The sequence below is a fragment of the Eschrichtius robustus genome, chromosome 1 (genome assembly GCF_028021215.1).
Source record: "Eschrichtius robustus isolate mEscRob2 chromosome 1, mEscRob2.pri, whole genome shotgun sequence".
Lineage (NCBI taxonomy): Eukaryota > Metazoa > Chordata > Mammalia > Artiodactyla > Eschrichtiidae > Eschrichtius > Eschrichtius robustus.
Window position 1 is genome coordinate 114,462,430 of NC_090824.1, and position 21,946 is coordinate 114,484,375.

Sequence of the window (21,946 nt, forward strand, 5' to 3'; positions counted from 1 at the left end):
TTCTAGGAAGATCTGAAGCAACATCTATTTCCATTTTCAAGTATAATAGATTCTTTATGCTTGAGAGAAAAACATTCCTGAACCTTTTTGTCCTAGAAATAGAAAGGAAATTGGAAGACTTTTTTTTTTCCCCCCTCACTTTGGTTCAGGGAAGATCTTGATCTCAGGTTTAATTGAGACAGTCAAATGAATTATTATAAGTAGAGAGGGTCTGTTGGAAAATACGACACAAAGAAGTCAGTGCTCTTCAGAAGGCTTGGGTTCTAGTCCCATTTTGGCCACTAAGTGGCTGAGACTTTGGAAGTGTCTTATGGTTTCTGGGCCTCAGCTCTGTTCTCCTCTGAAATAATTAACTGATTTCTAGAATTCTTTTAGGTCTAAATTCTCCGACTCTATGAAAATTGAGATGGAACACCCACTCCTGGATTAAAATACAGCACAAAGCAGATCAAATTTTGAAACACTCTCCATTTAGCCATATAATTTCTGCTAAAAATTATGTATGTTGGCATTAAAAAAGTCCTCACTGTCTTCTAAAAATGTCTCCTTAATTAAGTGTAGCCCATAGGAGGAGGTAAGAGTCTTGCTATTTTAAACCAGAAGCATTTAAGTATATTATATTTAGAAAAATATAAGAAAACTTTTAGATATTAGAAGGTGCTTTGCTGTACAAGGTTATCAGTATTTTCTGTACACTGTGGGGATAAGGGGACAGGAGAGAAAGGTGTTGGAAAAGCGTGTTGTCTTTCTTCTCTGCCTTGGGGAGGAGAGGTACACTGCACTCAGCAAACGCTCAAGTCACATAAATCTACTTCATCTTATTCTGTAGATACGTATTATTTAACTCAACTTTTCTTAAGAATATCATAATGACTTTTTTGTTTAATCTATGAATTACCTTCTCAAATGTACTTATAGATTTAAGAATATAGCTGGCAGGATAGTTTAACTGATGAGGTTGAATTCTGATTGATAATGGCTTAAAATTGCCCTAAGCTTTCTCTTTAAGTAAAATATACATACCAAAGAAAGCTAAGTAAAAATGTAAAATAATAAATGGCTTTTCTATTTATCAAAAGTTACTAACATATGGTAAAGAAACAATTAGGAGCTTAAAAAATAATCTTACAAGTTAATACCCTTAAAATCAGTTTTGTTCAAGCGGATACTCTGCTGTCTAATTATCATCTCATGATATAATTAATGCACAGTTACGTACAGAAAAGTTCTCTGAATAAAGATTTTTAAAGTTCCGCCAACAGACATTATAGTCTGGGTCTGTGATTCGGAGGTTCAAAATTTTAATATAATATATGAATCACATAATGCTAAAGGATTATATAATAAAATATGACTGCAAAGTAATCTATCTGATTTCTAAACAAATATTTCAGTATTTGTACATCCCAGGGAATATTATCCCCTTGAAAGTAAATATCCATGTTGCTGTTCTAAATATTTCTTACACTTACCTACACATTCAACAAACATTAATGGAATGATTATGACAGGTCAGACAATATACTAGGTGCTGTGAAAACAAGAGGAAATAAGAGGTGGTCACCATGCTCAGGAAGTTCATAGTCCATTGAGGAAGCCAGTAATTCAAACAGAAAAACTGCTAAAAATATGACAGTGAAAACCACAAAAGATGGGAGGCAAATTGCGGTACACAGAGGGTAGAGCTGTAGGGTCTATCTGTGTGATCAGGAAAGGCTGCTCTTGAGCATGTGACATATAACTCTGGTCTCAAAGGATAAGCAGAACTTGACTAAGAGAAGCAAGAAGATCAAACAGATGGAACAGTTACGACAGGCCTGGCACACTGGAGGAATGAGAGCCACACAGTTAATCATGGTAGATTCTTTTGAACATTCCCAGTGATGGGGAATCTTCACCCTTTGAGCAGAGCAAAAGTTATTCAGAGTGACAATGACAGAATAGATGGGCAGGCTGCACAGTACCATTTTTGGTCAAAATGGTAATAGCCTGCATAGGTCTGAAGGCAATTCCAAAGAGGGTCTCAAAATCTCTTGAACAATGAGATCATTGGGGAATAAGCTGAGAATGTGGCTTTAGCCCTGTTCACTGCTATATCCCTGGCACCTACTTACTGAAGGAACAAACACTAACCCACAAGACAAGAATCATTTGTATATAATAATAACCGATATTTGATCACTTCTCAAGGTGTTTTCCCATCATCATATATAAATCATGAGATGTTTTCTAAAATCTTATTTCTTATAATCATAATTCATTTTTTTCTTATTTACGTCTCTTTTTGTTTTCCATTAGATGTAAGTTCTTTGAGGACACAAACTGTCTTACTCATCTTAGTATCCCTAATACTAAGAATAACAGTAATAAAAATAAGTTGTATATAGGATTTACTGCGTGTCAGGAAATATACCAAATGCATTCCACATATTAATTAATTTAACCCTTACAAACTGTGTCAGGTAGACACCATTATCATTCCCATTTAACAGGTGGGAACACTGAGGCATAGAGAGGTTCAGTAACTTGCCCAATATCAGACGACTAATAGTGGAAGAGCCAGTACTTAAACCCGAGAAGCTTAGCTACAGAATCCATGCTCTTAACCCCCATGCAATACTGCCTAGCATAGTGCCTGGTCTATAGAAGACGGTCATTAGATGTTTGTTGAATGAATTCTCTCTTTGTGAATTATTACTACCATGAAAAGAACATTTTCCCCCACCTAGTAATGAAAATTTCCACTCCACGGAGGCCAGGTTTGCTGAACATCATTTTTGTTATTGTCCCTAATATTCACACACAAACCTTTTTAGCCACTAGTATTGCATATAAAACCAAGGTTCAGCAACTGTCATAGAAACATGTTTAAATACCTTCTAGTTCACCAATTTTTTTGGCAAATACTTTCAGTTGTTTTTTCAGTTTCCGGACAGTCTTATCTTGTTTTTCCAGTTGTTCCATCAAATCCTAAAGATCAAAATGAGAAATATAAAAGAAAGATCAAAATAAACCTTCTAAAATGCACAGAAGGAGAGCAGACACAAAATTACAGAAATAGCACTTGTTAGTTTTACATAAAAGCTCCATGAAAGCTCATTGGTGGAGCCCCACCTGGCTAAAACTGGCAGGCAATGGGAAATGCAGCTATAATAAAAGCCAAATGTTAAAATATACAATGCAGTAAAGTCCTTTACAGCGTGATGGACAGCAGGCTCACTGCGGAGTCTTTTCCAGTAGACTCCACAACAATTAAATACTCGTAAAATATACTGCTATTCCAGTAGAAAGGTTTTCTTTTAAAGGGGGAACAGGCAAAGTAAATTCTGATGAATGCACACAGTTTTGTGGGAAGTTTTAAGGATGGTTGAACTTAGGGGCTTTTGATTAACACCTATGTGTGTGAAGCACTGTCTCTATGAGTCTCACCCTTTGGAGAGGCTAAAACTAGTCCTGTAACTTAAGAAAAGTTAAGAAGTTTTGGGAATTAAAAGGTAAGTTAAAAAATAACGACAGTGGGGTGGGATAGGGAGGGTGGGAGGGAGACGCAAGAGGGAGGAGATATGGGGATGTATGTATATGTATAGTTGATTCACTTTGTTATAAAGCACAAACTAACACACCACTGTGAAGCAATTATACTCCAATAAAGATGTTTAAAAAAAAAAATAACGACAGAAAACAGGATAGAGTGGTCTGCAGACCAAGTGGCAGGTTGGATAACATGCCCATAAAAATCTCCCAGGTTATATAAGTTTGCTTATAGAGAAAAAAGGAGATAATTCCACACGGTTTATGCAAAAAGAGAAAACAAAAGCAGTTCGTTCAAGGGCAGGGGGTTAAAAAAACTGTGATAATTGGCTCTCTAATCAAGAATTATTTCAAATGACCGGTATAATTAAAAGATCGATAATTAAGAAGAAAAGTGGACAACAGCAGACTAGGAGCTTGGAAGGGAAATAAATCAGTGATTTAATAAGTCTGTGGTTGTTATTCAGGTTATGGATTTAAAAAGCTTTTATAAATACAAATATTCATTCATTTTCCAGTTTAGTTTAGACAGGGCTGATTTAGATACGAGACCAGTGATTCAAAAGGAACAGTTGCTAACATTTCAAAGCGTTCAGTTGTGTTTCTTGGATTTTACTTTATCTTTCAAATCACATTTTGCTTCCATCACACTGTAAGCCTAGTGTTAATAACAAACTGAAGGTGACAATGGACGCAGGACATTGATAGAGGCGACATCACTGGCTAAAAGATAGCTGTGGGGAGAAACAGGTTTTGTGACAGTTTTTGAAGAGACTTCCTGGGGCGGGGCAGGCAGCGGTGTGCTCTTCAGTTACAGAGGGCTAGAATTAGCAGGGAAGACAACAGAGAAGCACTATGAGTTTACATACAATCATCCGTTTGTAAAGTGAAATCCGATATGATTGATACTTCTTAGGATCATCTGCATATAATTCCTCAAAATACTGAAAAAACAGGCACAATGGACATTTGTTTTTCTCTGTGAGGGGAATGCTACCTCTCAGCAAAATCAATTTTAAAATATTTTAAAACACAAATTAAAAAAAAAACAACACACAAATAATGAAACTACGTATACTCAAAAGGCTCTGATTTGTCACCTGCCATTGCCCTCTAATTTTTCTAGTACAGATGATTCTGATTATATATACACAAATATATTTTCACATGCTCAGAGGAAACAGGCTATGTTAGCAGGTAAACAGAGCTGTGGTCCACATTCCCCAGATAAGGCTGTTATTTCACTCCTCAGACCTGCTCACAAGTTGCTGCACTTTCTTTGCTGCCAGTAGCAGCGGCAAGAGTGGGGAATTCACTTAAAACAAAAGTGAGAATAATGGCAAAGTTGGAGCTCTTGTTTGAAGTTGGAAAGACTGATGAGAAGCTGTGTGCCTTCCTTCCCTGAAAGGCACCTTGCGGGTGGCCTGTGATGCTTGCCCACTAGAGGAGAGAGAAAAACCAATTCTGTGATTGTGTTGTGGGGTAGCTGGGTGGGAAGGATTTGCAGGGTAGAGTTTCTCCGAACACTAAGTCTAGGCCCACTGCTGCTTTAATATTCTGCCCAAGTGTTTCCTAAAGAAATGCACAATTAAGATTGAGACACTATAATGATTGTGAAAAAGTGCATCATCCCCTATCTGTAAGTTTGAATCCTTTCTCCTGAATTAGTAGTCAGCGAGGCAGAAGCAGCTGACCTACGAAGGGTTTTCCTAAAATTCAAACTCGTTAACTAGATTCTACCAGCTGAGAATTTGGGGGCTTAGTTTATGTTTGTATTAGCTATAAAAAATTGAGAAGAAAAGTAATACTGTGCATAAGGTTGAAAGGGAAATGCTTAACCAGCTTAGTGAAAAAACTCTGAGAATCTACCAGCCAGAATCATCTTTATTTCATGGTTTCACCTTGTATTTTAAGATAATCATTTAAAAGCACAGAATTTATATGTTCATCAATTATTATTATATTATTTAGTACCTTTATCAATTCTTAGGCATTAAAGCATTGTTAGTTTAATTTAAGAAACAATATACTTGTGAGTAATAAAATGACATCTCAGAAATATTCCATGATTCAGAAGACCTTCCCCCATAAATTAGTGATATTTCAGGCCCTTCGGAAAGAGCCCAAACTCTGCCCTCACCCACCTTTCCCATTCCTACAATGTAGCCTCACCAGGAAGCTGTCCTCAGAGGGAAGGATAGACTGGGAAAAGAATACCTTTGAGCTTTTTTTTTTTTTTTTTAGATTAATTAATTAATTAATTTGGCTGCATTGGGTCTTCATTGCTGTGCGCGGGTTTTCTCTAGTTGCGGTGATGGGGGGCTACTCTTCACTGCGGTGTGCTGGCTTCTCATTGTGGTGGCTTCTCTTGTTGCGAAGCACGGGCTCTAGGTGTGCAGGCTTCAGTACCTGTGGCACCGCGGGCTCAGTAGTTGTGGCTCTCGGGCTCTAGAGCGCAGGCTCAGTAGTTGTGGCGCACGGGCTTAGTTGCTCCGTGGCATGTGGGATTTTCCCGGACCAGGGCTCGAGCCCGTGTCCCCTGCATTGGCAGGTGGATTCTTAACCACTGCACCATCAGGGAAGTCCCATACCTTGGAGTTTTGCTTCAAATTAATATAAAAGATGGTTGAATAGATGATACTAGAAAACTATTTGTAATGTAAATGATCACTAATGGAATAATGGAGGGATAATTCAGATTGTTAAATCTTCAGAGAAAATCCAAACTATTTTAGTACAGCTCATTAAAACCCTGAATTAAAGAAATAGAAACAGCGCTTCCCTGGTGGTGCAGTGGTTGGGAATCTGCCTGCCAATGCAGGGGACACAGGTTCGAGCCCTGGTCCGGGAAGATCCCACATGCCACAAAGCAACTAAGCCCATGTGCCACAACTACTAAGCCTGCGCTCTAGAGCCCGTGAACCACAACTACTGAGCCCACGTGCCACAACTACTGAAACCCTCACGCCTAGAGCCCGTGCTCCACAATGGGAGAAGCCACCACCACAATGAGAAGCCCGCGCACCGCCATGAAGACCCAATGCAGCCAAAAATAAATAAATAAATAAACAAACTAATTAATTAATTAATTAAAAATAACCCAAAACAGAAACAAATTACCACTAACCCTAAAGAGCTTTTCTCAAAACCAGACTGACACTACAATATAGATTTTATATAGAAATATGGAATTGGGAGTTCCCTGGTCGGGTAACTGAGGAACTGAGATCCCACAAGCCATGTGGTGCAGCCAAAAAAAGTGGAATTATACTTTTTCAATGACTTTTACTTTAATAAATATGTTTATCAAACAAGTAGAAATCTGTAATAAAAGTTATTTTGTGACTGAGAAAGAAATATTTTAGAAAATATTTTCTATAAAAGAAAGAAGGACAGAAAGAGAAAAAGAGAAAAAGAACAAACTTGGACTCTGTGCCAGCACTCAGAATCTGGCAAGGGGAAAAAAAATCTCCTCATTCACTGCCCAAGTTGTGTTAAAAAAGAATCACGAATGTATAAACTTGAATCCTGACGTTCCTCATCCCTGACCTTGGAGCTCCAACCAAGGTCAACCTAAAGCGCCATGTTGGTTCTGCCAACTGCCTTCCCTGACCCTAACTCTAACCCCGCTGTCTGCTAGAGACAGGGGCTGGGATGGCCACAGTGGTGCTTGGGGACCAAAGGTTGTGACAACCACATAAGCTCCTCGATGGCAGAGAAGCTGCAGCTGACGTGGAGGAAGCTGAGTTCCTGAGGATATCAAAAGCCCAGCACACAGTCGGCCGATATCTTCCAGACCCTCCAAGTGAGGGCTGAGGATGCTGAGATGCACCAGAGCCTTCTGTGAGAAACAACCCGAGCACACGCCTTTTTCACTTCTACCAACGTAGTCGTTATTTTCCTTACTCTGTCCCTGATAGGGAAAGAGGGTAACAAGTGTGGGGCAGTGAGTGTTTCCCAGTCAGGACAGATGTTTTGCTCAGGAAGCAAGGAAGGCCGCCCTGCAGGGCTAGGCCCTGTGTGCTGAGGCATGTGGCCCGGCACCCGCCTTACCAGGTTCTCGTTGGTGAGCCGCGTGATCTCGTGCTGCAGGCTGGCCTCGATGCGGGCCTCTGGGGGCAGCTGCAGGTTCTGGGCCAGCAGCTGCTGCTGCCGGTTGTTCTCCTCCTTCAGGCTCTGGATCTCCCCGCGGAGGGCTTCGGCCTCATTCTCATGGCTCCTCTTCTGCGACTGCAGCTGGGATTCCAGGAGCCTGCGGAGAAGCCACACGGGTAGGAAAGGGAGGTGACACCAGAGTCCCTGCCTGAAGGGTGCAAGACTCCGTGCTCGCTTGCAAGGGCAGAAAAGCGGGGACTCTGTAGTGACTGTGTAGCTTCTGACTTGATTAGAGTCTAGGAGCTCAACCAAGGGCCAGAAATGGAAACAAATGTGCTCACGTTTGTGTCTTTCTGAACTGTGGACCCTGCTACAAAGTTCTCAAAGGCCCCTAGAAACAGGAAAATTTTAGCTCTTTTGAAAGGTTCATAGGAAATGATGACTAAAACAATCAATTAAAAGACATAGGTTAAAGAACCTGGCTTACTACATTCACAAACTAGCATTTAAGTTGGCAAAGCTAGTACCTTTGCCACAAAATCACCGCACTATGGAGGACAAGATTACAAATGCCCTGTCTAATTAAATATGCCTTGAAGACTTTCAGCATTACTAATTCCAGGCAGAGGGTGAGACCAGGGTCCCACTTTTACTTTCTACTTTTATCTCTGAAGGGCAGAAAGGCTGGAGTGTTACTCTGAAATACATACAGATTTACCCAAATCCAGACAGATAGTTCTGAAATTTCGTATATATATATATATATATAAAATTTGTCATCTTCTCTTTCCCCATAAACTTCCTTATCAGTAACAGAATTCTAACAAGATATGGTTTTAGAACATCAATATTAGTGGGACCAACAAAGCAGCTACTGCTTCTCTGAGCAAACATACAAGTCAGCTGTGCTGTGAGTAGTCTAGGGCAGGAGGATACTAGAGCGAACTGGCATCCTCCCTTCACCAGGCACCCCCATTTCTACATTCACCCCCTTTTCCAAAGCCAAGACAAAGTTATGGATAGGAATTAGCTAACATGAAGAAAGAAAAGATGTTCTTTTATTCGAATCCCCTTGGTTATCAAATGCTGGGCAACACTTACTGATGCCATTGCAAGCAAACAGTTAACAGCAGACTAAAAATATTTTAATGATTATAAAATTTCAAAAGGATTTGAACCAATAACACCACAAAGTTAATGACAATGGTTTGTGATTAGAACAAAGCAGAATAAGTAGAAGCCCCTCGAACAAAGAGTCTGCTAAATATTTTTTAAAATTCATCACTAAAATGGCATTTTTAAGAGATTTTAAGACACAAATCTCACTAGAGGAGATGAGTGTCTGTCTTAGAAAGGTGTTGCTGTTTCAATTTCATTTGCTTTCCCCTAAACATATTTAACATGTTGAGTTAGGGTTATTATTTTGAACTGTAGCAATGCAGGAAACCCTCTTTGTTTGCGGTTTCACAAATCGGAATTTCACAGTAACCACACAGAACGCCGAATCGTGTACTTAACACTGCTGTTAGGCAGCATGATCATAATATATGAGAATGTAGACACATTGCCCAGGCACATATATTCTTTAAATTGATCATTATTCCAAACAAGAAACCACTAAGTAATAGGTATTAATCTCTCCTGCAGTAGTAGCTTGGGCTCCAGTTAAGAGGTTTGGATTTTCTTCCACTTTTAGTGAGATATTCACAAATTTTAGTGTCTGAAATTTACCCAGGAAGACAATTAATGAATAAGAAATACAGAAGTTAAAGTCGGGAGGCCACTGTTAGTAAGAAAAACAACAAATTAATAACATTCCATTTTGAGGAGACAAATATAACCTGTTGGCTTGTTTTAACCCTTCATAAACCAGCAACAGCTCTCCATCCTCATTCAACTCATGGCCATCCATAGCAGATGATCTTCCATGCAAAAGGAACAATAATGCAAAACACAAAGGGATGGTAATGAGATGATGGTGGTCAAGAGCAGCATGTGATAGCTCAATATTTTATTAAGTCAACAGGACTGTTTTTATTAATTACAGATGACTTTAAGATATTACCACAAAAATCATTTTTGGTTAATTTTTTTTAAAAAATGGGTAACATGTAACATCACACGTAAATATGTAGAAATTAAAACAAAATAATCAACATCTAGAGCTACTTTTCCTGCAAAATAATAAATGACTGCAGAGGTGAGAAGGAGGTCCTGTTTTTAACATTTTATTCAGCTAGCAGAGTGATCTTTTTTTTTTTTTAAACATCTTTATTGGAGTATAATTGCTTTACAATGGTGTGTTAGTTTCTGCTCTATAACAAAGTGAATCAGCTATATGTGTACATATATCCCCATATCTCCTCTCTCTTGCGTCTCCCTCCCATCCTCCCTATCCCACCCCTCTAGGTGGTCACAAAGCACCGAGCTGATCTCCCTGTGCCATGCAACTGCTTCCCACTTCAGCTAGCAGAGTGATCTTATATGTCACATATTATGTTAGAGACTAACCAAAACAGTCATATACATATAGAATGAAAATTTCAGCTACTGTCTTCATGTGGCAACTTTCATAATTCATTTCAAAATGAAGTTTTAAGTCTTCTGGGTAGGAATTTGTTTTAGCTTAATAAAATCTGATTTTGTATTTTTTAAATTATTTTTAAAAATTCTTATAGGAGTAACTTATAAGCCAGTATATGTCCAAAGTTCCCAGCTTTTATGACACAACTTTTAAAAGATTTTTTGTGTCAAAAATTAATTTTAAGACCTGGGGAAACTGCTTTTATATTAGAAGTGTGACACATTTTATTAGAAGTATGTAGAATTAGCAAAACTGACAGAGTTGGTTATAGTTTTTTTTCTACTGAGGGTATAAAAATAATATTTTTGAGTGTTTGTCAAGTGTCAGACACCGTTCTACATCCTTCCACATGTATCATTTCATTTAGTTCTCCCAGTAACCCAATATATATCATTTGCCACACTGCAGAAGAAGACACTGAGGCTTAGACGTAAGATACCTGCAGGGGTTGCACAGTTGGCAAGTGGTGAAGGCCAGGGCTATCTGACTCCAGAGCCCAGGTTCTTACTCCTCCTACTAGACTTCTGTTTTGTTTGTTTGTTTGTTTATTTATGGCTGCGTTGGGTCTTTCAGTTATTGTGGCTCACAGGGTCTAGAGCACAGGCTCAGTAGTTGTGGCGCATGGGCTTAGTTGCTCCACGGCATGTGGGGTCTTCCCAGACCAGGGCTCGAACCCGTGTCCCCTCCATTGGCAGGCGGATTCTTAACCACTGTGCCACCAGGGAAGCCCCTAGACTTTTGTTGTTGATACGATGTTTACATAAAACAAATTTCAGAGATTGCTCTTCTATTTTCCATCTACCATCTCTCCCTGAAGAGTTGATTTATTTGCATGGTTTCAACTGTATTATTACATGCTGATGACTTCAATATTTACATCTCAGCCTCCATATCTCTCCTGTTCCAGATCTATATTTTCAACCACCTAATGAATTTCTCTCCTTGGATGTCTTCCTACTTCCTTAAATATCTGTAAATCTACTGATCACTTCCTGTACTTCCCCACATCCCAGACCCAGGATCACAAACTGGCATCACTATATCCAACCAAGTATCCATAGCAGACACTGCAGAGTTACCCTTCACGGTCCCCATCCCACACAGCCAACAAACTGCAAGGCTACTCACCCCAACTTCTTATGTATCTTTCAAAGTGTCCCATTTCCTTCAATCCCAACTGTTGCCAACTAAGTCAAAGTCACTATAATCAGTCATTCAATTATGGTAATAACCTCTTAACTGGTCTTTATGCTTTCAATCTTGTTCCATTACAATCTATTCTCTAACATAAAAGCCAGGGCTAGCTTTCTAATCTCATCATATCATTCTCCTACTTAAAATCTTTCAGCAGTTTCCCTGGTGGTGCAGTGGTTAAGAATCTGCCTGCCAATGCAGGGGACACGCGTTCGAGCCCTGGTCCGGGAAGATCCCACATGCCGCAGAGCAACTAAGCCTGCGAGCCACAACTACTGAAGCCTGCGCGCCTACAGCCCGTGCTCTGCAACAAGAGAAGCCACCGCAATGAGAAGCCTGTGCACGGCAACGAAGAGTAGCCCCCGCTCGCCATAACTAGAGAAAAGCCTGCGCGCAGCAACAAAGACCCAACGCAGCCAAAAATAAAAATAAATTAATTAATTTTTTTACAAAAATGACTTCCTTCCTGTCACTGGAGGGAAGTCCAAATTATCTTGGCTGTCTCCCCAACAGCCTATAAACTCTGTGAAAGGAAGGACTGTATTTATCTTGCTTACTGCTATATTCCCAGTGTGTGGCACAGGGCCTGGGATGAAGCAGGCATGCAATACATATCTGGTGACTGAATAGCTGAGTGGATGGATGAACAATGTAATATAGCTCTTTTTATACTAACACCTTCTTAGCTATAAGATATGCTTACAACCTACATACATAAATTAAAATTTAAGTTTAACCAAATACTTTTATAAGCATTCTCCACTCTTGCCCATAAAAGAAGGTAATAAGTACCTTACATTTTGCACGGTAATATTCTTTAGTTTGTGAAGTATTTCTGTATACCAATCCTGACATTATGCATCAGGAGACCTAGATGTACACTGATAAATCTCTGTTATCATCACTGGCTGTGTTCTTTTAAGCATGTAGTCTTTTAAGTTCAGAGTTCAATAGCATGAAGGCTCTTTGGGAAGCAGGAATGGCAGGAAGCCTGAGGAATTCCAGAAATGAGCTGTGATACTCTAAGCTATAGGGAAAACTTTTGGGAAAGTTTGGTCATTTAGTGACTGCAAATCTGTACTCTCAGCCCACCCAAGGCTCTTAAGACTGAGCTAAACGCCATCTACAACTTCGCTCATGAGTAAATGAGATGAAACCAGGGTTAGGATTTTCTCAGAACACCTTCGGGAACGTGACAAAAACTTGGTCTCAAATATCAGGGTCCCATCCTAGAAGTCGTGGTACCCTTCTAGAACTACATGGCCAACACAGATGTGATTCCACTACTTCATCACTTCTCTCCACACTAAATTTCAATTACTGAAAGCTGCAGCTGTCCCTACAAACTTTCACAATAACCATCCTGAATAACAAATGGAAGTGACTACCCTAGATAGTCCAAGCTATATAGTAAGCAACTGGTTTTCTTCTCAAGGCTAAGACCCTAAATATACAGAAATATATTCCCTTAATGTAAAGAACATTTTCCTTTCCATCTCTCGTCAGTAATGCTACCTTATATTATTATAAATGAGATTTTAACTGGGAATATATTGGAAACCTTGGATCCCCTTTGAAGGTCAGCTGATGTCTAACAAAACAATGCATAAACACTTGGACTTACTGTATAAGAGGCTGGCTTGAAGCTTAAAGATCAATATGATTAAACCAAAATGAATAAAAGAAAGATCAACTTACCTGTTTGTTTCTTTCAAACCGATATATGCTTGTGCTATTTCGCCTTTATCTTTCATTTTTTGTACATCTTCTAAAAGTATTGTGGAATCTGTCATTGTATTCTGAAGGGGGAAAAGACACATTTCCACATTAAGTGTTAACTCTAAAGCTTTGGACCTCATACAACATTTTTCTTTCCTCCAGAATAGGGGGTTTATGTGTTCCACAACACCTCTGCCCCACCAGAGCGTCTGCCCTAGCCCCGGTACAACTACAGAGAGTGGGGCACAGGCAGTTAAGAGGAAGAGGCACCTCCAGTCCCTCTCTTGAGAATCCCTAACACTCGACTACAAAGGTGGTGCGATTCTAGAGTAAATAAAATCATTGATGGGCCGCGTGTGTTTTACACTATGTGTGTATATGTGTGTGTGTATATATATACACACACGTACACACACATAGTGTAAATATATATATATTCAGTGTCCTTGCCTGGTTATTATTCTAATGTTGTACATATACTTTAAAAAATATACATATAGATATAAACTGTATACAGCATTAAAACAATAACAAGGCAAGAACACCAAGTATTCAATGCAATGTACAAAGCTGTTCTTTCTTCTACTTCCGGACCAGTTATAACAAAACAAATGCCCTAATAAACACGAAAAGTCTGACATAAAGCTCATCTTTCCATTAACAACTCAGTACAAAAAAAGTGGTGCTCAGATCATGTGTTTCAGCAAAATTAAATGTTTTTTCCTCACATCTTTAGATATATATAAATGGGAAGGTTTTAGCTCCTTGGAAATATCTACCATCTGCTGTTATTCAATTCTTTTTTCCTCTGTTACAGTATAGCATGGTACATAAGCTTTGGAAATAAACATCTGGCAGGTCAGAATTACTAACAATTTTGCATAGAAAGGACTTTCCTGCTAACATTTTTACTTCCTTTTTTGTTTTTCCTTTTTGGTGTAACCTGTCTGACAACCAATGTAAATTCAAAATCTTGCTCCTACTCAGCCACTCTCTCTCTCTCTCCTAAACCAGGGCAAGAACAGACAATAAGAACAACTGCTCTATAACCTCTAAAGAATAATACTCTTTAGAACCCAAGAGCCCATTCTATTTGTCTAAATAGTATATGTCTGATCCTTTAGTCAACGTTTGCTCTAAAGCCAGATCTCACAGTGAAGTGGAGATTATACAATACACTTCAAATATCATGATCTTAGAGACCAAGATAACTTTAATGTCAGCTAGAGGCCTACAAACACTCGCTTTTGAATTCCAGTGTTTATAATAAAAAACATCCTTTTTTTAAAAAAAATCCCACTTTTATCCTAATGCTGTCCTTTTGTGAGTTTATAAATGCACACTTAGAGAAGACCAAATATAATCTGATAAGAGCTATTAACAAGAGCTTATGTTTTACTGATTTTAAAAATCTTTCCCATAAACACCACATATAGCATTTTTACAAATATTCTAGCTATGTTTTATAAATATGTTAGTACATATTTCATAGAAAGTTTCTTTTTCTCTTTTATTGAAAGGCAGAAAATCTTTCTACTCTATAAAGGGCCATACTCAGATTTTTAAGTTTTAAATAGTAACTCAGAGAACCAGTTTCTATGTTAAATAACGCTACGTGTATTCTTTGACACCTGAGGACCTACATGATCTGGTTTTTAACTTTTAGTAAATTAGGTAAGTAGATCTAATGAACTCATCCAAAGGAAAGATAGTAGAAAGTAGCCAGTCCTTCCCTTCTCTGGCCTATCATAGCTAAGAAGCAGTGGCTGGGCATGGGGTCAGACTTGGACTGCCAGCGCTAGGAAGTTCCTGACTCACTGCTCAAAGAGTCCCTGCCAAGACAGGACCAGAAGTTCTGAAAGGGTTGCGCCATGTAGGAAAATCCCGCTCTTCCCAAGAAGGGTATGCTCGGCTCTGCTGGCTCCTCCTCACCCTTGGCCAACAAACCCACAGCTGGTAGAGATGAGAGCAGGGGAGAGCTTGCACTTTGGAGTGTGCTCCGAGTTAAGGGCCTCCCTCCCCCGCTTGTGGACGGCCTGCCACAACTACCACTATGAGTCACAGAGCTGACTACGAATTCAAAAGTCATGGAGGCCTCTCTGCGATCCAGACTGGAGCCTATGACCTCCATTATTTTCCCACTGACTTCTCAAATAGCAGGGGGTCAAATAGGAAATTAATTCGTAAATATCAAAATAGACTTGTTGGCCAGAAAATATCAACTGCAAAACTGGGGGATACTTGTAAAGATCAGGATTAAATAGAAGTGTTCACTAAAAATTTAAAAAATATATAATTACCTTGTCATCCTGAAAATCACAAGTCAGCAAGCACAAAAAACAAATGGAGAAAACAACAAACCCTTAGTTCCATAAATAAATTCCATCTTGAGTCCTCATCAAAACAGATAAAAGCTAACTGTGAAAACAACCAAGTTTGTTTCTCCTAAAACTAACTCTGTATGTAAATTACCATCCATGGAACTGGCATGAAGCGGACATTAATATATATTTATGTAATGGCAACTCTTAATTCTCAGGAACAGACTCTTGAAATTCTTTTTTGAGTTGTTTTGATTTTTCTAATTATAAAGTATTTGTGAGGGTATGAGAAAAATGAACCTCCTGTTAATGTATTATGGTAAGATTCTTATCGTAGGTCTGTGAGAGTTAACAGCAATGCCTCGGTAGGAGGTCATTCGTCCAAGTGAGGCTTCACTTGGACATTACTGCATTACTCCCGGAACACTCGTGGAGGGGGAGCACGTAAACTAGATGTGGCTGGCTGGGCTGCATCATCACCTGGCTCACGGGATATCACTTACCATTGCTTGCAAAGGAGTTGTGAAATGATGTGTCTCTTGACTAGAAACGGAGTGGGATAAACAGCCCTGGGTTTGAAAGGGCTTAGTCAGTGTCCTGGGCATTCCTCCTAAGAGAAAACAAGCTGATGCTATGTGTTGGCTTGGAGCCTGGAGAGCAGGGACCTTGGTTAGACAGGGCCAGCCCATTAGGCGTTGGAGGTAAGTTGTCATATGGAGTATGTGAGCTGGGTAGGTGAGAGTGTGTGGTACCAGAGCTATGTGCTCTTGTGAGCTGGATTGTTTTTATGCCCCTTGGTTCATTTTTCTTTTTCTTTCTATTGACTTTGACTAAAGTTTCTTGTTAGAATACTAGTTCATCACAGGGAACCAGAGAAAGGAATTCTAATTTTGGACTCTGTTCCAGCTAGCATGCAGAGGGAGGCTTGTTTCTTGAGGCCCAATCCCAGGTGTGAGTTGTTGTTATCAAATACAAATGTTATGTGCCAGGTTTGGTATCTTAACCACATGTAGAACTACCATTTCTTTTTTTCTTTTCTTTTCTTTTCTTTTTTTTTTTTAGAATTTGGAGGCTTTCAATCTTCCTTTATTTTTATTTATTTATTTTTGGCTCCGTTGGGTCTTCGTTGCTGCACGCGGGCTTTCTCTAATTGCGGCGAGCAGGGGCTACTCTTCGTTGCGGTGCGCGGGCTTCTCATTGCGGTGGCTTCTCTTGTTGCGGAGCTTGGGCTCTAGGTGCGCAGGCTCAGTAGTTGTGGCACACGGGATTAGTTGCTCCGCGGCATGTGGGGTCTTCCTGGGCCAGGGCTCGAACCCATGTCCCCTGCATTGGCAGGCGGATTCTTAACCACTGCACCACCAGGGAAGCCCCAGAACTACCATTTCTAAGAGAAGTGCTCTCAGATCTTTCAGGCATCCCACTCATTATATGTTATAGTCTTTTAAAAATTGAATTATGTTGACATACAATATCAGTTTCATTTGTATAACATAGTGACTTGATATTTTTATACATTATGAAATGATCACCAGGATAAGTCTAGTTACCATCTGTCACCATACAGAGTTATTACAATATCATTGACTACATTCCCTATGATGTACATTACATCCCTGTGACTTATTTATAACTGGAAGTTTGTAACTCTGAATCCCCTTTATCTACGTCACCCAACCCTCTAACCCCCTCCCTTCTGGCAAACACTAGTTTGTTCTATCTATGAGTCTGTTTCTGGTTTGTTTTTTAGATTTCACACATACTAAGTGAAATCATATGGTATGTGTCATTCTCTGTCTTACAGTCACTTTTTATGTGGCAGGTCATGCAGCTGGGATACTTGATTGCCTAATTCTTGGTAACACTTTGCTTCATGAACATGGGCAGGGACATAAATCAGGTTTTAAGATGATTATTCAGATTCCCCCTGATGTCAAATGACTAAAAGGTCCATTTCTCACCAACACATGGCAGTTGGATCTCAAGTTATCTGAGGTCAAGGAAGGAGTTCAGGGCTTCCCTGGTGGCGCAGTGGTTAAGAATCTGCCTGCCAATGCAGGGGACATGGGTTCGAGCCCTGGTCTGGGAAGATCCCACATGCCACGGAGCAACTAGGCCCGTGAGCCACAACTACTGAGCCTGCGCGTCTGGAGCCTGTGCTCCGCAACAAGAGAGGCCGCGATAGTGAGAGGCCCGCGCACCGCGATGAACAGTGGCCCCCACTTGCCGCAACTAGAGAAAGCCCTCGCACAGAAACGAAGACCCAACACAGCCATAAATAAATAAATAATTAAAAAAAAAAAAAAAAGGAAGGAGTTCAAAGGGCCATCTGTATGCTTCAGCCTGGGTCCCTTCTGTGGAATCACTAAACACAGCCCCTCCTAGCTGGGACAACTCCCACCATTAAACAGAACTTCTTGAAGTGAGCAGAAATCATCTCCATGTCACTTCTACTCACTGATCTCATTTCTAACCTTTTCATGTGTTATCTTTCCAGTTAAACAGGCTATTTTCAACAAATAATTTAAAATTGTATTTAATGCCTTCCCACAGCAAGACAACTTATGGATTTTTGTATTTAATAGAATTTTATGTTTGATCAAAAGTTATCATGACCAGATTACTAAAAAACGATTAATTTTAAAAGCCCTTTGCTCATGAGTGAGCAGTGAAACTTTGAAGAGCATTTGGGATATCATTTGCTTCTTGTTCACTCCAATTGGTATTTGCAACAGTTTTAAAACAACATTGAGATTTTTCCCCCCAAATGATGGTATCCTCAATTAGACTAAAAATGCTCTTAAATGTTTGCTTTGTTATAAATTGGAGGGAAAGCGTAGGAAGAAAGAGGCCAGTCCCCAAATACCCACCTGAGCCACTTGCTCATGCTTACCTTGGGTTGGATGGCCTCTTTCTGGCTCATCAGTTGAGACCTCAAGATGAGGACTTCCTCCTTGCGGACATCGAGCTCCTCACTCACAGAGGTCAGCTGCTCCATGAGGACACGGTAGGCTGGTGCACCTGGAGCGGTCACCTCGGGGGCACTTTTCTCACTAAGGGCCTTGCGTAACTCATTGAGCTCATTTTTCAGTTTTTTGTTTTCTGATTCTAGTTCTTGACGCTGTATGAAGAGACAAAGAATAGTTCATCACTGTCATCCTCAACTTTACACTGGAATACTCATCTTTCCCTAAGACAGTAGAAGAATTCTGCTGGAAAAGATCGCCAGAGCTCCCCTAGTGAATGGCTCCTCTGGTTCTACTGGGAACTCTGCTCTGAAAATTAAGAAAGTCAACGTCAAGTGGAATTGAGCAAGGTGAATGGTAGTTTGCTTCATCAACCTAAATTCCAGAATCAAATTTATTCCAGGCCACCCAGGGTGTGTTCACAGGCCTGAAGAGAATGCTGAGTCCTAAGGGGTGAGTTTATCTCAGTACTAAGAAGCCCAGGTTTTCTTTATGGGTAAATACAAGCACAAATATGAAGGTCCAAGTGGTCAGGTTATTGCCAATGAACGGTTCAGAGAGCAGATCCCTGAAGTGTTGAGTAGTACCCTCTTATTTCTTTTGTAAAGGAGAGGGGAAAGACCACTGAAATTTTAGGCTTTTAACTTCTAATTTAAAAATTACATAGCATTTAAACTAATAAAATTCTCTACAGTGTTTCAATAACAACAAACAATATATTTTTGAAACTTCTTTCCTGTGTGACATGCTTGTGAAGCTGCTGGCAGAAGCCTTGAGAAGCAGGAGGAGAGGATGGGCGACCTCTCCCGTCAGTCATCTAGATGGACATACACATCCTTCACCATCTCCATACTTTCACATACTACCAGCCATCCTCCCATCACCAGTTAGTGCTGCCCTTTGTAGGCTCTGCTCAAACAACGGCAGTGGAACCCAGAATAGAGATCTGACGCTAAACTCTATTTACTGACCCTAAAATACAAATGTCATAGGATACTGGTTGGGAAATAGTGAAGCAGACGGGCATTTAAAAGCACCATGCTGATTTATTTAGCACATGACATTAAGGCTTTATGATACTGGAAGTGAGACACTTCCATACAAAGATAAAATATTTTACCATTTCTTCCAGAGAAGCAATCTTAGGTTTGTAGCACCATATTAGACCTTTCAACATGTTATAGTAAGACTATTTAAAGTACTTTTTTTCCCCTAGTTTAAGAATTTATAACCCTTTCTTTCATGAATTAGTCCATTCTCATGTGAAAATGAATGCTCCTTCCTATCCCCAGTCTCCTACCAACTGGTAATCAGATTCGTATTGCTATTTCTGAAAACGTATGAATGTCTTTACTTCGACACCTAAGCTCTGATGCCATGTTTCCCAAACTTTAATGTGCATCAGAATCACCCAGAGGACAGATGGCTTGGTGCCACCCCCATGGTTTCTGATTCAATAGGTTTGGTGTGAGGCCCATAAATTTGCATTTCCATCAGATTACCAGGTCATGTTGATGCAGATGGCCCAGGGACCACATTTCCAGAAACACTGAGCTAATACTTGGGAACTGTCCTTCTCTACAAACACATAGTTTCAGTGGGGTTTGATGGTTAGAGCATGGGGTTTGATGGTTAGAGCATGGGGTTTGGAGCTAGAGATACCAATGTTCAAATTCCCTTCCTGTCAGTTTCTAGTGGGGTCATCTTAGGGAAGTTACTTATACTTCTTAGTGTCAATTGCTTCATCTATAAAATGGGAATTAAAATGCTTACTTGCAGGCTTGTTGTTAAAAATTAAGGCTGATGTGTAAAGTGCTTGTATTTTAAAATGATGAAGATAATGACAGCAGCCAACATTTGTTGGGTCCTTATGATGTGCTGGGCACTATTCTAAGCAGTTTACATGAATTACTTCATATAATCCTCATGACAGTCCTATAAGATACATATCATCATTACTCCCGCTTTATAGATGAGAAAACCAAGGCACAGAAAGGAGGATTTGCACACAGCCATATAGTGGCAGATCTAGCATTTGAACCCAGGCAGTCTGTCACCTGGGTCCATGTCCTTTACTACTTTCTACAGCCTCAAATGGCAGCTACTGCTCCTGCTTCTGCTTAGACTGAACTCTAGCTTACATGAAAGAGAATTTTAAAAAGGGAATGACACAGGGCTACAACTAATGCCTGAATAAGCCTTAAGCTAGGGCCTCAGGTACCCTTAAGGTTGTTCTCTGAGAGAAAGAAGCTCTGAGCAGGTCTCTTGCCACAAGATATTCAAAGTCTTGGGCTGAAACTTCCCATTACCTTGAGTGACTCATATTCCAGTTCTGCACCTCTAATTTGTGGTCTTTCTTCTTCCTAGGGAAACACAAGTTAAAAACTTTATAAGTAAGTAGTTATATTTTAATTGTCTCATTTTTACTCTTAGAATATTTCCTGGCTCAGCAGAAAAGAGTGAGGAGAGTTAAGCCCTCACTACTTGAACCAAAACCTACTTGGTTAAAGTTAAAGTACTTCTGGGCTGAGCTGCCATTAAAGAAGAGACTGCAGAACTCGGTTTGCCGTGGCCCTAGGGTGGGAGAGCGCTGCGCACCTTTGCCTTACTTCGGAGCACCTGCTCCTCCTTGTGGTCCAGCTCATCCTGCATCACCTGCTTCTCCTGCTCCAGCTCTGTGACCCGCTTCTGGAGCTTGAGGAACAACGACATGTCCAGAGGCACCTTCTTCTCGCTTGGCTCCTAAACCCCAGAAATCAGAAGATGGTCAAGATGGTTCGGAAGATGTACAAGCCAATGAGAAAATGATGAACAGCTCAATAGAGAAACAGGCAAACTTATAGGAGAATATAAATGGCCAGAGAATATACAACTAACGCATCCAACCAGCTAATAAATGGAGAAATGCGAATTAAACAACAGCGAGGTACCACTTTCCCCCTATCATATTGGCAAAGACTAATAAGATTAATAAGGCCATGTGTTAGTAACAGTGTCTTATAAGATATTGGTGGAAGTTATAAGTAGGTCCTTTGGAAGGGCAAGTTAGCTGTATTTATTAAAATTTAAGTCTGTATATTCTTTAACATAGGACAAACATAGCAATATATGTTTAAGAATTAATCCTACACAAATACACAAGTACACAAAAATATATGGGGAAAGATGTTCACTGTAATATTTTTTGTAACTGCAAAAAACTAAAAAGAACTCAAATGTTGGTCAATAGGAGAGTTGCTTAAATAAATTATGGTATAGCCAAACTATGAAGTATTTTATAGCTGTTAAAAATAATGAAGTAGATCTACAGGAGTAGATAAATATGTTCTAGATAAAAGTATTAAGTGAAATGAACAAGTTGCAGGATAGTATCTCATTTTTCTTAAAAAAAAAAAAAAACCCAATATACGTGACTTTTAAGTATACCTAGCACATGGCATACAAATATCTAGAAGGCCATCAAGGTTACCTTAGAGAATGGAAGGTACTGTGGGAAAGTTTCATTTTCTACTTCACACATTTCTATATTTGAATTGTTT

General features: G+C 39.7%; 1 protein-coding gene across 6 annotated transcripts in view; it reads right to left on the reverse strand.

Moving 5' to 3' along the window:
- Positions 1-21,946, reverse strand: part of MYO5A (myosin VA) — a 197,362-nt gene that overhangs the window by 18,039 nt on the left and 157,377 nt on the right. For 2 of the 6 annotated variants that reach the window (XM_068551728.1, XM_068551726.1), the window contains exons 26-33: positions 21,006-21,149; positions 20,717-20,770; positions 18,335-18,562; positions 13,103-13,203; positions 9,468-9,548; positions 7,585-7,783; positions 4,401-4,475; positions 2,877-2,970 (exon numbers count right to left, since the gene is read on the reverse strand). In XM_068551728.1, coding sequence (XP_068407829.1) covers positions 2,877-2,970; positions 4,401-4,475; positions 7,585-7,783; positions 9,468-9,548; positions 13,103-13,203; positions 18,335-18,562; positions 20,717-20,770; positions 21,006-21,149 — 976 coding nt within the window. The remainder of the gene's footprint in view (positions 1-2,876; positions 2,971-4,400; positions 4,476-7,584; positions 7,784-9,467; positions 9,549-13,102; positions 13,204-18,334; positions 18,563-20,716; positions 20,771-21,005; positions 21,150-21,946) is intronic. The other 4 variants (XM_068551749.1, XM_068551743.1, XM_068551734.1 and 1 more) reach the window with 3 other exon arrangements.